At 39.6% G+C, this 16,389-nt stretch overlaps 3 protein-coding genes across 4 annotated transcripts in view; 2 read left to right on the plus strand and 1 right to left on the minus strand.

Moving 5' to 3' along the window:
• Positions 1–3,530: 3,530 nt before the first annotated feature.
• On the plus strand, positions 3,531–8,092 carry LOC146323000 (ATP synthase F(1) complex catalytic subunit beta, mitochondrial-like). Its single transcript, XM_084725184.1, has 10 exons — positions 3,531–3,689; positions 4,219–4,392; positions 4,489–4,663; positions 6,243–6,364; positions 6,461–6,645; positions 6,766–6,924; positions 7,023–7,145; positions 7,241–7,453; positions 7,550–7,751; positions 7,846–8,092. Exons 1-10 carry the CDS (start codon positions 3,581–3,583, stop codon positions 7,941–7,943), a joined length of 1,560 nt encoding a protein of 519 aa, XP_084581310.1. The 5' UTR covers positions 3,531–3,580; the 3' UTR covers positions 7,944–8,092.
• A 26-nt stretch (positions 8,093–8,118) lies between these two features.
• LOC146323001 (coiled-coil domain-containing protein 89) lies at positions 8,119–11,906 on the minus strand. The gene is made up of 7 exons (XM_084725183.1): positions 11,714–11,906; positions 9,931–10,397; positions 9,495–9,625; positions 9,278–9,414; positions 9,101–9,177; positions 8,918–9,017; positions 8,119–8,824 (listed from the first exon to the last, which is right to left on the minus strand). Exons 1-7 carry the CDS (start codon positions 11,771–11,773, stop codon positions 8,738–8,740), a joined length of 1,059 nt encoding a protein of 352 aa, XP_084581309.1. The 5' UTR covers positions 11,774–11,906; the 3' UTR covers positions 8,119–8,737.
• A 760-nt stretch (positions 11,907–12,666) lies between these two features.
• Positions 12,667–16,389, plus strand: part of lrp2a (low density lipoprotein receptor-related protein 2a) — a 68,932-nt gene continuing 65,209 nt past the window's right edge. For both annotated transcript variants that reach the window (XM_084725185.1, XM_084725186.1), the window contains exon 1: positions 12,667–12,943. In XM_084725185.1, the coding sequence (XP_084581311.1) occupies positions 12,667–12,943 (277 nt within the window). The remainder of the gene's footprint in view (positions 12,944–16,389) is intronic.

The raw sequence follows: 16,389 nt of genomic DNA on the forward strand, positions 1-16,389 counted from the left end.
GTCAATAACAGTGACAAACCCTGTGTTCTTTTCAGTACCTGTGATGAAATAAAAAAAATACAAACGCATGAATTTGAATGAACTGTTGCGATTGCAACATTGCAACTTCCTGGAGGGATTGAATAGTTAGATTTACTGCCTAATTCTGCTTATTATCTCGCAGTATTTGCTATCAGAGGATGTATTTGACAGAGTCTGTGAGGTGAATCTTAGTTTTCAGAGTTTTAGTGCGAGCCAACATCTCTAGGGACACCTGTATTCATATTCATCTGTAGCCTCTATAAAGTGTGTTGTCACTCCTATTGCTCTAAATGTTTACTTTGATTCACAAATGCCAAATAAAATTTGACAAACAACCTCATTATTGAAATGAACAACAAGAATTACTTACCCAACACACCCATTTAAACTACACAGGTCACAAAATTAAAAATTAGGTTATGGAACTGAAAGAGAAGAGACAGACACTCTATTATGATTCCCAACATCCGGCAACTGCACCAATGGTGAAAACCGGCGTTCGCGTTGAAGGAAGGTTTTTGAAAGAATTTTCAAAACTCTCCCTATTTTTGATGTTTCAAGTCTGGCAAGTATAGAGCATGAGGATGTAGAAGAATATTTCATAATTAATTATACACAAATATTAAATAATTTTGATGGTTTACAGGTGTTAGAAAATAAAGCATTTGCCAGACTTCCAGCATAAACGACGCCCACTTCTGGTCTTCTGTCTGAACACAGATGCAGACAGATAATTTTGTTGGTTGAACAGATACAGATACAGATTATGATGTCTCCGTGGACCTCTAATTTTGACCAGAGCAAGCAGGGATGAGTTTGATAGTTATTAATTTGCAATCTGAAAATTTGGCATAGAGTCAGATGTGACTTCATCAAAAAAAAGTTAATAAAATTCAGTAAAGACAAAACTTAGACAAAATTACACCAATAAAATAGGGTTAGAGGTGATTTTTAACAGGTCATATAGAAAGTTGATTCATCGATGTAGCATAAATTCCTCAGGTAGGGGTGTTTTAAAGTTTAGAGGTCCTAATGGCAAAGGCCTGATCACCTTTGGTCTTCACCCTGGACTTTGGAATGACCATAACAGCCCTGCCTGAGGATAAAGGGTTAAAAGGTCTGAATTTCTCTAAATTAATTATGAAATGACCAAGCAACAGTGTAGGGATGCTAGAAAAGGGGAAACTAGATGTTCTGTTTTAGTTAAGAAACATGGGATGATCCAAGCATTCTCAACAGAAACCTCACTAGACCAAATGATGGAAATGCGCTAACTTTACTGCAGTTAGAAAAATGATAAAGGTGCTAAAATATCTCTCAAATAGCAACCAGGGACCTATATAAGCATTGCATACAAACCTCCTTTTTTTTTGACTGCAAACAGATCCATAAAAAGCAGTTAGTACGGGCAATGAGCAATAACTTCAAACAGAGAGCGTATGTGCTGTTAGACATAGAATACCTTTTATTGGTTATTGTGATTTGTTTCCTTTAATTATACCTTGATGAAAAAGGGGGCTGCAACCAGTTGGAGAGTGACATGCAATATATCTTTCAGAAAATAAATAACTGGAAGCTGTAGGTGGTACTTCACCTTGCAGACCCTAAAAGACGGCCATGACCATTGACTGGTCAAGGTGACCTTTGAGCGCGCTTCTCCTGGTGTGGCTTGAAGATGGGGTCGGTGGTCCTGTGCAGACCGGCAGGATTCACGGAGCTTTCTGTCTGCTGTCCTCGAGGTGAGGAGGCTTTGTATTGCGAAGCTCCAGGCAAGAAGTAATTAGAGGAGACTTTCTGACACAAAGGAATGTTGCACTGAATGATGGCTTGGCCACTTTACTCTGTGATGAATGACAGCCATTCATAGTGCTCCTATACGCTCTAGCAACATTTGTGAGTTGTGAAAATGATGAAGTCAGGCTGTCTTTCATGTGCGTCCATCACTGGCTGAATGCTTTTGTTAATGCTCTGCATCATGTTTGTGACGACTAGTGATTACAGAAGCTTAAAGCTATTTGCAAGTTTAACATTTTAAACATTTTAATAGTGGAATTCAGCCACATGTATCAATTAAATCCTTTTGTAAACCTTAGACAAGAATTAGTAGGTTTGATTAAAGAAAGAAATGAAGAATCCACAGTAATTTTTATACTACATAAAGTTTGTTATCCATTGAATTTTGTGACTGGGGCTGGATCTATTCTCCATAGCTAATCTTTCATACCACTGGACCCATCAGCTTATTTTTGTGCACATTTATGCCTATATGGTTAAGGACCTCTCGTGGTTGCGGTGATTCACACTTTTTGACACATTTGCCCTTAGTAAGGGCTGCAAGTCATAAACAACTGCTTGGCGAAAAACAAGGCTTGCCTAATCTGTTGCAGGCCACATTTTAGTTTTGCATTTTAGCTTTGTAATGAGTGCTAAAACTGACATCCAGCTTTAGGAGACCTGAATTACACCAGATGAGCAGTATATCATTTTCAGTATTTCAGTATTGTTACTTTTTTCATTGATTTTTAAGTTTGAAAAATAGTCACCATTCACTTCAATCATTTGGGAGATTCTGCAACTCTGTTTTCCTGTGAAACTCCAGCAGTGTTTTGGGGACTAAATAAAATCTAAGCTTGACCTTCAATTGGCATAAGGACGAGTAGATGATGGCTCAATTTTCATTTTTGGTAAACTATCCTTTTAAGTCACAAATTTGGGGACCTGTGACTTGCTTCACTAAAGACTTGACTTTGACTTGGTGTTCATGACTTCAAACATGACTTAGACTTGAGAAGATAATTTGAAAGACTCTTTTTTTTAATCAAGTATTTGCATTGTTCTACAGAGGCCAGCACACGAGCCATCTATCATGCAGAAGAGCAGACCAAAATCAGTGTAAACTGTATTTAAGAATTATGTTGTTGATGACAGATGTAAGAAGAGAACAGCAGTATATCTCACATGAGAAGCACCTCAGACAGATCAACTAATAGGCAAGGATTAAATGTTACATGCCATATCTCTGTTTTCACTTTACAGCCCTTCAGAGATACAGAGCTATAATTTCAGAACCCCCCTCTTCATTGTTGTTAATTTTGGAGGCTTGTTGCCAAAAAAAGAGTAAAATATCAGGAAGATTATAGGAAGGTATATGCAAGCTGCAGCATTTTTTTTGTTAATTTTTTTTGTTAATTTTTCTGAAGTATATTTCTAACACCAGTACTTTTAGTTGTAATTGAGTAATAGTTTAGCAATGTAACAGTACTTGTACATAAGTACAGATTTTAAGTACTCTTTCCACCACTGTGCAACTCTTAAATGAAATTTTAAAAAAAAATTACACTGTAATACCCTCATCATGCCACATGAGGACGACAGGAACAACCAAAAATCAAAGAAATCCGAGTATACAGGTCTGCCATGCTCTGAGTTTGTGCTGCCCCCTTTCGGTAAGTACGGGGATAAAACCACGACAGACTGCGCATGCTCAGACCGGCTGTGGGGTTGAGCTCATATCTGTCCGGTGTGTGTGTGTGCGCCCTCACCTTCAGCCATCTTAACCATGTTGGGTGCCGTGGGACGGTGCTGCAGCGGGGCTCTGCAGGCTTTTAAGCCTGCTGGGATCAACTCTTTAAAGACAATCAGCGGGAGACATGCGGCTCTTTCTTCCAGTGAGTGAAAACACTTTTTTAAAACATGGACCGAGCTGTCAGCATCTTACGTCCTTTGGTTTGTCTTTAATGCTAATGTTAGCATGCTCAGTGGGTCAGGCCTCAGATATATCATGCGCCTTCATTCATTTGAGATAAGTCGGGATTTTTTATTGTATTAAAGCAGCTAAAGTAAGAGAGAAACAGTTATAAGGTCATATTGTTGTTTCAGTCAGATGTTGTAGGTTCAGTCCTGTGTCGTGTCACCGTCTCCAATCAATGACCTTTCCACCTAAGTCAGTACAAGTCAACACTGTCTGCTAACTAACTTTTCACCCAGTGAGTGTTTTTGGCAACAAAATGTGAGAAAATGTCACCCTGAAAGCATCAAAATGTGGAAACATATTTTACTTATTTGTCCTGCAGATTTAATATATGCTATCTCATGCATTATTCTGATCCTTATTTATTCTTTGTCATTGTAGGTATTGCTGCTGTTTAATATGTTGTCATTGATGTTCTTGTCTTTTCTCTGTCATTGTCCTTTCAGGCAGGGGTTACGCTGCCCCAGCCGCTCAGGCAGCTCTGGCTAATGGCCGCATAGTGGCTGTGATTGGTGCTGTGGTGGACGTCCAGTTCGATGAGGGCCTACCTCCCATTCTCAATGCCCTGGAGGTGGCTGGTCGTGAGAGCAGGCTGGTGCTTGAGGTGGCGCAGCATCTGGGTGAGTGTCCTGGACGGATACTGGGGTTGAAACATTGCTCCACAGCTAAGTGTTGTGGTGTCCGTTATGATGTTTGTCTTTACTGTCTCTCCTCAGGTGAAAACACCGTCAGGACGATCGCCATGGATGGCACAGAGGGTCTGGTCCGTGGTCAGAAGGTTCTGGACACCGGGGCCCCCATCAGGATCCCTGTGGGCCCTGAGACCTTGGGCAGGATCATGAATGTCATTGGAGAACCCATCGATGAGAGGGGTCCAATTAGCACCAAACAGTAAGTGCTGAGGAAATGATCGTGATAAGGGCTGGGTATCTTTTAAGGCAGTGGTGCCCAACCCTGGTCCTCAGGGACCCCTGTCCTGCATGTTTTAGATGTTTCCCTGCTCCAACACACCTGACTCAAATGATCAGCTCATCATCAAGTCTCTGCAGAAGCCTGACAACAGCCTGATCATTTGAATCAGGTGTGTTGGAGCAGGGAAACATCTAAAACATGCAGGACAGGGGTCCTTGAGGACCAGGGTTGGGCACCACTGTTTTAAGGTATCTACCAGATTAACCCAGTATTATTATCAAAACATCATCAGTCAAATGATACCTGCAATCAGTCTTTTTTTTGGTCCAGATCTAGGGAAAAAAAAACGCTATTTATATGGTTTTGCTTGCAGCTGATCACCACAAGTGTTAACCAATTTAATGAGAGATGTGATTGATAGGTAAAGTATACTTAAATATACCTGAATTCACATGTTAAGTGTGCAGCAGTTTATCTGACATGTCAACAACAATAATTTCAAATGATAAAACTATATAAAATCAGCCAGTTTCAAACAATGAAAGAAAAAAAAACAAGTGTAAACAAGACAGATGATAAATAGCCAGGTTGCAGAATTCTAGTCCATCAGCACAAACAATGCAGCAACAATACCCTCTACTGCAGCAGGTACATCCCATACTGTCTGTGGTGTTTGACAGTAAGTCTATACAACATAACTGTAGTATCTAATAAAAATAAATGCATAAACTGTGTAAGAATTGTATCAGAAATGCTTCCATTCACACAGTTGGTAAGAGATAAGATAGAACTTTAATAAAGATTGCTCCAAAAACGACAGTAACATAAGAATAGCAATAATAGGCTGTTAAATATAAAGTGTAAGGAGTAAATGCTAAGAAACTGTCTAATACAATAACAACAGAAGTAATATCACAAAGTACACTAAAATAGAAAAGGGAGTATCGAATGAAGTAGAAAAAGAATATCAGATTAAGTAAAGCTGCAATTATTACTCAATTAGATGTTACAACTATTCATTTCCAACTACTTTGATGATCGATTCATTGGTTTGAATCTCAAATGTGAATATTTTGTTATTTCTTTAGTAATCTATGACAGTAAACTGAGTATCTTGTCTTATCGAGTTGTGGATGAAATGGATTTTGGGACATACTGACTGACATTTTGCCTTATTTTATCGACAAAACAAGTAATTGATTAATTGAGAAAATAATTGACAGATTAATCAACAATGAAAGTAATTGTTAATTGCAGCCCTAAAATGAAGTACTCTATTGGTACTGGTACCACTTAAACAGCACTGATATTTATTTATTTTAAACGATACCCAGTCCTAATCATGATTTTGGAGTTGTTCTGTGTTTTTTTGGTCACTAAATGCCATGAAATGGCCAAACTTCTTGTTGGGCCAACAACCCTGTTTGTATCAGCTACTAGGCAATTTGTGTGAGTGTTAAGGAATAAAGAATGCATTTTGTTTTTCGCTCGCTTGGGTCTTTTCACAAGATTTATTGACAATTAAAACTTTTTTTTTTTTTTCAATTAAATCTTGCAGAACTGCTCCTATTCACGCTGAAGCTCCTGAGTTCACGGACATGAGTGTGGAGCAGGAGATCCTGGTCACTGGCATCAAAGTGGTGGATCTGCTGGCTCCCTACGCAAAGGGTGGAAAGATCGGTTGGTGGATTTTCTGACGCCCTACATTTTTTTTTTTCACATTTTCATACATGCACATCGTAATAATTGATTACTGTGCATGTTGTTTTCCTTCAGGTCTGTTTGGCGGTGCTGGTGTCGGCAAGACTGTGCTGATTATGGAGCTGATCAACAACGTGGCCAAGGCTCACGGTGGTTACTCTGTGTTTGCTGGAGTAGGAGAGCGAACCCGTGAGGGAAATGACTTGTACCATGAAATGATTGAGTCTGGTGTCATTAACCTGAAGGACACCACCTCAAAGGTGGGTTACATTTTTGTTAAAACGCCCTTTAGCTTTTGTAGTTTATTAGTGTTGATGGATTCATGTGGATCTCTTCAGTGTAAACTCGCGCTAAACTCTACGGGTGATTGTTGTTCACAGGTAGCTCTGGTGTACGGTCAGATGAACGAGCCCCCAGGTGCCCGCGCCAGAGTCGCTCTGACCGGTCTGACTGTTGCTGAATACTTCCGTGATCAGGAGGGACAGGACGTACTTCTCTTTATTGACAACATCTTTAGGTTCACCCAGGCTGGATCAGAGGTGCGCTGTGCCAAATAAATGTTTTATTATGTGCAATATTGTCAACAAAATACAGAGTATATATCTTGTTTTTTAATATTTGCATCATTGTCCTTCAGGTGTCTGCCCTGTTGGGTCGTATCCCCTCTGCTGTGGGTTACCAGCCCACCCTGGCCACTGATATGGGTACAATGCAGGAGAGAATTACAACCACCAAGAAGGGCTCCATCACTTCAGTACAAGTGAGACGCCACGAGAAGCTAATCATGTCAGCACGCTCTCCTTTTCTTGATTATTCATGCAAATATTGCTCATTTTTCTCACTTTTTTTTAACAGGCTATCTATGTGCCTGCTGATGACTTGACTGACCCTGCTCCTGCCACAACTTTCGCTCACTTGGATGCAACAACTGTGCTGTCCCGTGCTATTGCCGAGCTCGGTATCTATCCTGCTGTGGACCCTCTGGATTCCACCTCCCGTATCATGGACCCCAACATTGTCGGAGCTGAGCACTATGATGTTGCTCGTGGTGTGCAGAAGATTCTTCAGGCAAGCCTTATGTTGGATTTCAGTGAATTTTTAATGACTGTTAACAATCCAATCCAAAAACTAAACTAAACCCTTGTCTAACTGTTCCCTTTTTAGGATTACAAGTCATTGCAGGACATCATTGCTATCCTGGGTATGGATGAATTGTCTGAGGAAGATAAGCTGACTGTAGCTCGCGCTCGTAAGATCCAGCGTTTCTTGTCGCAGCCCTTCCAGGTTGCAGAAGTCTTCACTGGCCACTTGGGAAAGCTGGTGCCTCTCAAAGAAACAATCAAAGGCTTCAAGAGCATTCTTGGAGGTAGAGTGCTGCAGCAAGATTAAAGCATTTCTAACTGGGATGAACTTAATGGACATTTGATTGTAATGTTTATTTATTTTTGTCTCTCTTAAAGGTGAATACGATGCCCTGCCAGAGCAAGCTTTCTACATGGTGGGTCCCATTGAAGAAGTAGTCCAGAAGGCTGAGAAACTGGCAGAGGAGCATTCTTAAGTGATTCGTCTGTAAGGTTTTATCAGACAAATATTTGTACAGTATAATTTCTATTTGAGGAACTTCTAACATGTCATGCTAAGTATGTTGTGTTGTGGTTCAATTTCTCTGGAAAGGTGAAGGTAAAATAAAAAAAATTGTAATATAACAAAATGTCCTTGGCTGTCCCTTTTTTCCCCAAGGAGAAATCTGTAATATATTTACTGTAATAAACCATAAAATGACCATCACATCAAAAGAGATACAAGCTGTGTTTCCCAAGCTTATTCTGGCATGCCCGCCATTCAGAAACCTGCTGTGGCTCTGCACCCCCTTAAAGGGCCCCAGGTTTTTGTCTGCCTGTTTCACATTAAAGTTCAAATTAATGCCGTGGTGTTTGTAGAAGGAGTAAGTGTCTTTTTGTGTCGTAAGAAATCATTAATATACTTTTAGAAGCTGCAGATGTTTAGAACAGTTAAATTGAGCAACGTATTAATGGAGTCTGGCAGGCAGAGAAATAGGCAGCAACTTAACTCAGTCTGAAGTGTCTTTTCAAAACAGTGGGTTTTGGTTTTCAGGAAAACAAGCTTAGCTTTGCGTTGACAGACGACTGACCGGTGTAAACAGCTCATCAAGTTACAGCGGAGGACTTGTCACTTGTTATCTTGTCAAATTACAATGTGGCAAGTGTCCTGTGGTCCTGCAGAGCTACATTGTTCCTGTAATTGTTAACACTGTCAGTGAACAAGCATTTTTGGTGAAAATGAGTTTTAATGGAAACATAGTCAGGAAAACGTAACACTAACACTGTTTGTTTAGCCCGTCATGTGGAGAAGTTTCTTGTTCAACTCTCTTTCTTGTATAATAAGGTTGGCACTGTGTTCTTTGAAGGCTTCAAAATCCTGTAAAATAATGACAGGATATATGTTGAGCATGTTCTCAATCCTATATTGGCCACTGTCTATTACACTTAAATATTGCAGATTCCAACAAACCTTTTTGAACTTCTGATATTTTGCAGTGGATTCATCGAGAGCAGACTGGAGAGACTTGACTTTTATATCTGCATTGACAGTGCCTGCTTCCTGTTCAAATCTGAGGCAAGGTCAAGGGACAATACTTATTATACTTTAAAGATTTTTTGTGAAGCAGTAGTCTTTTACTGATGCACAATTTACCTGTCCTCTGCTTTGGCCCGGGCTTTTTTCTCTTCTTTCCATTTTGTCTCCAGCTGCTGTATCTCCTCTTGTTTCTCCTGTATTTAACACCAATGTGAAAGCACATGAAGTGGTTTGTTTCATTTCTGCAGAGTTGTGATTTTATTGCGAATAACAGAACAAATAGTCCTCAGCCACCTGTATTACTTTTCCTCTTTCCATGGACAGATGCAATAACTTGTCCTTCTCTTTGGTGAGGCTTGTTATGCTTTCTCTCAGGTTGGTTTTCATCAAAGTGTGCTCTTCTTCAGCGTTTTGTAGCTTCATCTTAAGGTCTGATCATGGAAAGGCCACGTGTTTACAAGTGATTGTATTCTGTAGTGCTTCAGAGAATCCTTAATCATTTGATACCCACCTTTGCACATCATTACAGAATCTCTTTTCTGTTGCTGAGCAACATGCAGTTGATCAAGTAGTGATGCCTCCTTGGCTTGATGCTCAGTCTTTTGTTCCAGGAGTTTTGATTGGTATCCAGCCAATTTCTCCCTAAAACATAGATGTAAAATACAGCATCAAAATCAGCAGTATTTTTGTAGAAATTTAACTGATGACTACTTCATTTTTGATTATGAATCTGTGGGCCAATTTTTCAATACAATCCATAACTCAATGATATTAACTTTAGAATAACAGAGAAAAACAACACATCTTCACATTGTAAAAGATGGAACCAGTGTATGTCTGCAGTTTTACTGGATAAAATACTTTTAATATGATAATGAGACTTAGTACTTACAAACCAATATACTGATATTTCAGCACTATTAGTAACTGTCATTGATTCTTCTTACCGATATTCATTTTCCTTATTTGCGTTTTTCTCTGTCAGCTCTTTGATTTCTTGCATCAGTTTTTGAACAAAAACTTCCTTATCCTGTAATTTCTGGGAGAAAAGTGTTTCATTTTCTGACTGCAGCTGTTTGTTTTCCAGCTTTAACTGAGCATTGTGATTTTTGTACTCGTCCATGAAAGCAATAATCCCTTTGTTGTTGGCAGCTAAATCCATAAATCTCTTCTCTATTAGCTCTGCTTTCTTCCTTTCACTGTTCAGTTCTTTCTGGCAGTCTGTTACTCGGCCCTCCAGCTCCGTATTGATTTTTTGCAGGGCTTGACATCGAAGAAGCAGCTCATCTGCTCTCTGTTTCAGTATGCAGATCAGACTGGACTGTTCATCTATCCTGGACCGCAGGGTCTCTGGGGTATCCTCTGCAGAAAGGCTTCTAAGTTTCTCCAGTGATTTCTGAACACAGTCTATATGCTGGGAACAAGGAAAAAAAGCTCTGTATAAAAACATGATAGACAAATGTTTTTCGCAGCTTCTTAGAACGGCTATGCTTTGTTTGGACTAGGGCTAGGGTTATACAAAACTTCCAATGATATTATTTCAATACTTATTTTGAGAACTATGATCACTATGAACAGAAGGACACATTTTACACTTGAAAAATAAGCCTGAAGTGTTCTCTAATGGACAAACTGTAATGGCAACACTGATTTTTACAGTGGATGTGAAAATAAGTGAGTATACTCTCAGCCTCATTTCAAAAAGGTGGATACATTAAGTTTACTTGGGTTTATAACAGTTCTTGTTAAACATATAACAGATATTGTTAAATATCCTGCCTGGAAAATAGCATTGTCACAAGTATTAAGCACTTTTGAGGGACCACTGCAAATGTGTGTTTATGTATGTATTCTATATTCTGTATATTATAGTCTATATAAAGAATACTGGTATTGATATCAGTATTCATTACTCTTTAAGAAGCTATCAGTATCCAGAATCATTTGGGCTCTACTATATTATTTATTTCAACCGCTGGACATAAACAATGCACATATACTAGGGCTGTGTATTAGCAATAGACTGGCGATACATACATATCACAATACAGGGGTTATGATTCAATATTTTCTGATTTATTTTTATTAATATTTTGATCCTGATCTAATTGCAGGAAATCTGTCATAGTATGAAGAACACACCACAATATGCATAACATTTGACTATTTATGGAATCAGAACACTGAAGCGAGATAACAACATTGTTATCTAGTGTTCACAGTGTTTTGTCACGGTGTTTTGATTTTTTGAATCTATCTCAAAGTATATTATTGCCATATTATGTATTTTCGACATTTTGTTACACCCATAATACAAAAAGAAATCAACTCCCAAATGTCTAAAAATCATACTTTAAGAGCTGTCATAATAACAGATAGCAGGTGGGCAAAAAATATAAAATTTATACGGTTTGGCTTTGGCACGTGACGTCTGAAGACTTCACGTGCGCGAGACGTTTGCTGGATAGTTGCTATCTTACTGCTTTTCAGCGAATGTTAAGATTAAGATTATTTAAGATTATTTAAAGATTTAAAATAAATTAAATACCACCCGTTTGTTGTAAAGATAATGATTAATAACAGTTGCCCATCTAAGATAGCTAACCTGACACTAAATTTGAAATGTACTCAGCAGGAGACGTGAACTAGCAAGTTAGAGCTAACTAGGTAAATTAGCCAGCTACTAGCTAGTTTGAGAGCAATTTCACGGTTAATTTTACACAGCGTTACCTCCGTCGTGCTGCCCTCCAACTTCATGAAACTTTCTGCATTCTTCTGTGGAGCTGCCATAACGAGTAAAAATAAAACGCAAAAAGGAAGTGGCGGCAGTTACAGCGCTTCCTCTGTACTTAAATAGACAAACCAGTTTTTCTTCGAGGATCGGTTCCACATTTCGTGGCAGGCATCTCCAAGTTTCAGTTGCTCGGTCGCTAATGGCAACCATCACTTCGGGCTGTCCTGTGATTTAACGCCAGCGGCAGGTGAAACGCTGCTGGTGCCTTTGCCCGGCCGCATGATGGAGCTGTTGGGCTTCTGATCAGCCGCCACCACGGTGAAGGTATGGACTCGAAATGAATCACAATGCAGAAGCAGTCTTCTCCAGTATTAGTAGTTTCTCTTTGGTACATTTTTAGTTATGTAAAAGTATGGCAGCTGTCTTTTTTTTTTTTTTTTTTTTTTTACACTGTTCACGTTGAGATCTGGCGGTGCGGTCATTTTAATTGTTTTATTAATCACTTGTGTAGTCTGTGGGGGAATATTTATATTCCTACGGGACTACTGACACTCTGCAATGAATTTGTGACTATCCACTGGCATTTTCACCTCTTATTTAGCATGGATTTAATATGTAAAACACTGTTACAATGTCTTGCAATTTCCTATTCGTAGCTAATGTTAATTCTATCATGTTTGGTGTGGGGAAGTGTCTGCAAAACATACTACAAGGATCCTTGAGCGGACTCGAACCAGCGACTTTGGGATTACATTACTCGTCTTGGCCTTAAGGACAACCTAATTTAATGCTTTTTCGTAGTTTTATGTAATTTTTATCCTCTTCATTATTTTCCTCCCAGGCCCTGTTGGCACCTTCATATTCCCCAAGTGCGGGGCAAATAAACAGTGATGATGGCCCGCTGTGAGCGAAAAATCACTGGCACTCACTCAGGACAAGTCGGACCTGCATGGCATTATGCAGATTCCAGGGCCAGAGGGATTTATCCGGAGGGCCGAGGCAGGCTTGGGGGAGCGGCTGTCCTGGCCTTTGTGCACGCCCCTTTTCATCAACTAGCGGGCCAAGAAAGACAGACAGAAGAAAGCAACAGCATCCCAGCAGCTCCAGTCCCTGCAGCTCCTCCATCTGCACAGCGGAGCTGGACGGACCAGCCAGAATGTGGAGAGCACTGCTACTTAAACTCGTTCTCGTCTTCATATGCTGTGTTAGATGGTGCCACTCTGAAGGTAAGCAATGTTATTTTTTTCCCTTACACATTTTATTCTGTTCACCCAAGCTGTCAGTTGCATGATTCATTGAGGAACTTGCAGAGTTGCAGTGCCACTAGTGATTCACTCAGTACACTTGTTGCTCATCAAAACAAATCAGTTGCTGCAAAGGGAAACTGAAGCTGAAGTGTTGCTGAATCTTAACACTTTTCTATTTTTCTTAACTACAGATAAACTGTAGCCATCCAATGAGTAACAGCTCAAGTTTTAATGGGAATTAAAGATAAATTTACTAAACACATGGAAAAAATCTTGTTGATGATTCAAAAAGCCACTGGTACAATGGAACCACGCAGTCTCCTCCTGTAATTTTGATGTGGCCGCTAGGTAAAGTAATTCTGGCTCTGGAGCTAAATGTTTTACCACATAGTATTACTTTAAAGGTTGAGCACAAAGCCTTCCTCAGACAGATTGGAAGTTCTCTTGAGGAACTTTTGCCTGAGCTTTACTGTTGCTAGGTAACAGAAAAGAGCATGTGACTTACAGACAATCTGTGAGGACTGAGAGCCACTGGTACAAATCTCATTCAGTGGGGCAGATTTTTACGCCGCAAACCACTGACTCAAATGTGATTCCAGCTCGAGGATGACCTTTATTTCCTATTGTAGGACAGAGACAGACAATATGGTTAGATTCTGCTCTTTAAACATGACAGTCTTGTGTTTGTCTCTTGTGTTTGTAGCCGAGCTAGATCCTACTTCTCAAATTGTAATCTGCTTTCTTTTTGCTCAACCCTTAGTATGTAAGCTCCTTAGTGTGAATCAAGCAACTAATTACACTGCAGCTGCTGCAGAATGGAACCATTTCTACCTAAGGGGCAGTTTGGAGTTAAGAAAAATAAACTGTACCAAGAGGAAGGTCATGGCTACAGTTTTCTTATTCATTCATTATGAAATATCCTGAACCTATTTCCTCACTGGCTAACAGACAGACAAAAACAAAAAAGGTGGACTGTATCCACGCCAAAAAACAATATAACAGTGCTGACCCTGAGACCATAGCATTTAGAAAAATTCACATGGCATTTCCTTGAGTTACAGCAGTTGCAGGACTTGCAGCTGAAATTTGCTGGTGACAACTGAGGTGTACAAAATGATGACTTGACGAAAACAGCAGACTCTGAGTAGACTTTGTCAGCATGTTCACGTTGATCATTGGCTTGGATTTGTTGTGATTAACAGACAGTGATGTAGACTGCTTAAATAAAATACACAGAGCCTTTCCTTTCCATGTTATACTGAGTATCAGGTGCTTCCTGAAGGCTATCTGTTGTTATACATCAGACTTTATCATATACTCAGATAGATTAGTAATGATTTCTTTATGTAGTTTTACTATGGGGGGACAGGGGGTACTTTCTCTAATCTCTGCCTGATCCTCCCCAAAAAAATCCTTTAGTTTGATAGTTGTTTTTTCCATGACCTTCTGTCACACATTGTCCAGCCCTCTGGCTTGGCAGATTGCTTACACTGGCATTAATAGCTAATGTGACAGTCTGAGGGGATTTCATGGTGCTGATTTGTTAACTACCCTCTGCCATTTTTGCTGTTCCAGACATGTTTTGGCAGTAAATTGTGTTGTTTTCTCCTTTAATCATTGGCTAGCAAAGTCTTAATAACCTATTAAGTGCACAGTAAGAATTTTAATGGTGTTAAAGATTACGTTTTTATTATTGTGAAACAGACATGTTTGTTAATGTAAATGCAGTCTCAGTATTTTGTTCAGGTGATGGTCTACAGTGTCTTGATTTGATTCTTCCTGACAGGCTGAGGTTCCACTCAGAAACATTTGCTACTGAGGAACCATTTTTTAAAGAAAGACTAAGGGTTCCATTAAAAACCCTTCTTCAAATATTGTTGAAATACTTGAAGAACTCTTTCATCAAGGGTTTGTCAAGGGTTTTTTTGAATCAAATTGGAACCCCCTGAATGTATTTAAGACAAAAAATAATATATGGAGTATAATATGGTTCTCTGCTGGACCCCCTCGATGTGTTCTAGATAAGACTCTTGGAATGCAAAAAGGTTCTATTATAGGATCCCCTCAGTGTGTTTTAGCTAAAAGCCTTGGTATATATAAGGTTCACTGTAGGACCACATAGTGTGTTCTAAATAAAAAAAAAATTGGAATATAAGAAGAACCTCAGTAGAACCCCCTTGCTGTGTTCTAGATAAAAACCCTTGGAATATAAAAAGATTCTTGGAAGAACCCCCAGGGTGTTTTCTTGATAAAACCCTTTGAATATAAAAAGGGTCTTGAAAGAACCTCCTGAGAATGTTCTAGATAAAACCCTTGGAATATAAAAAGGGTCTTGGTAGAACCCCCTGTGTGTGTTCTTGATAAAACTCATGGGATTTAAAAAAGGGTTTCATGGTTTCTTATTTGCACCTTTAGAAAGTGGATAGGTTCTGGATAGAATCTCCAGACAGGTTCTGGTTGGAACCATTGCATCATAGAAGGGTTCTCTTTAGAACTTCTCATAGGGGGTTCTGGATGATTCAAAGATGGTTCGAGGCATAACCCTTTATGTTGGATTCTAGTTAGAACTCTCTGAAAGGGTTCCAAGTGGAACCTTTTTAAAAAGAACATGAACCAAAATCGGTTCTCATAGGGGGACAAGCTAAAGAACCCTTTATTGTTCTAGTTAGCATCTTTATTTCTAAGAGTGTATTTGTGGTGTGAGTCTGTAATAATGACGTCTTTAAAACATCCTCTGTTCAAAGTTTTTGAGACACACAAACTTGGCCAGCACGTGCGCGTTAAACCTCACACATGCCGGCTTCTTTCCGGTGCAGGAGCCTAAATCCTTGAGCAACAGTTACACTGCGTTAGAAACAGGAACACAGTTGGCACAAATGGAGAGCAAATCCTTTCTTTTCGTACAGCTCCCTCAGTCGAGGTTACAGACACTAAGGATGGAGTTTAGCTTCCAGTAAACAGTTGGTCAGCTGAGACGCGCTGCACAGAAGAAAAATAAGTTATCCAGTGACTCATTGCATTGTGACAACTTAATTTATGGTTCTTTTCACTCGTGCTTTTGTTAAGGCACGTACCAAAAATCATGTTGAGTATTCCTCAGTTCTAACCGGACTGAGGCTTTATTCCTCACTCCATTTATTCCTCCCTTTTGCTCCCATGCCACTGCCAAAGCCCCCCTGGTTTTTCACCGTTTTGTGTGTAGCAGTAAGAGCCAAAGTCACTTGTTTGGCAATTGACTGCATTCTGCTGCATTGATTTCCATATGAAATAGGCAGCAGCACTTCGCTCTGACAGCATGGACGGGTCTAGCGTTTCATGCTGCCAACAGTTGTTTTCTCCACTTTTCTCCACACACATTCAGTGAGTGCAGAAGGCCAAAACACGACAGTATTGATGAAAGCTTGAAGACATCTTTCAGGCACCCC

Source organism: Lutjanus erythropterus, chromosome 8, assembly GCF_056507025.1.
Source record: "Lutjanus erythropterus isolate fLutEry1 chromosome 8, fLutEry1.hap2, whole genome shotgun sequence".
In the NCBI taxonomy this organism is placed as follows: Eukaryota; Metazoa; Chordata; class Actinopteri; order Lutjaniformes; family Lutjanidae; genus Lutjanus; species Lutjanus erythropterus.

Bases quoted from the DNA above. Each gene is read 5' to 3' on its own strand.
- LOC146323000 (XM_084725184.1), top strand. From the start codon at position 3,581: ATGTTGGGTGCCGTGGGACGGTGCTGCAGCGGGGCTCTGCAGGCTTTT. The intron at 6,646-6,765 runs GTGGGTTACATT...TGTTGTTCACAG, and splicing joins TGAAGGACACCACCTCAAAG to GTAGCTCTGGTGTACGGTCA. The intron at 7,454-7,549 runs GCAAGCCTTATG...TTCCCTTTTTAG, and splicing joins GTGTGCAGAAGATTCTTCAG to GATTACAAGTCATTGCAGGA.
- LOC146323001 (XM_084725183.1), bottom strand. From the start codon at position 11,773: ATGGCAGCTCCACAGAAGAATGCAGAAAGTTTCATGAAGTTGGAGGGC. The intron at 9,415-9,494 runs GTGGGTATCAAA...TTCCATGATCAG, and splicing joins TTCTGTAATGATGTGCAAAG to ACCTTAAGATGAAGCTACAA. The intron at 9,018-9,100 runs GTAAATTGTGCA...ACCTTGCCTCAG, and splicing joins CGGGCCAAAGCAGAGGACAG to ATTTGAACAGGAAGCAGGCA.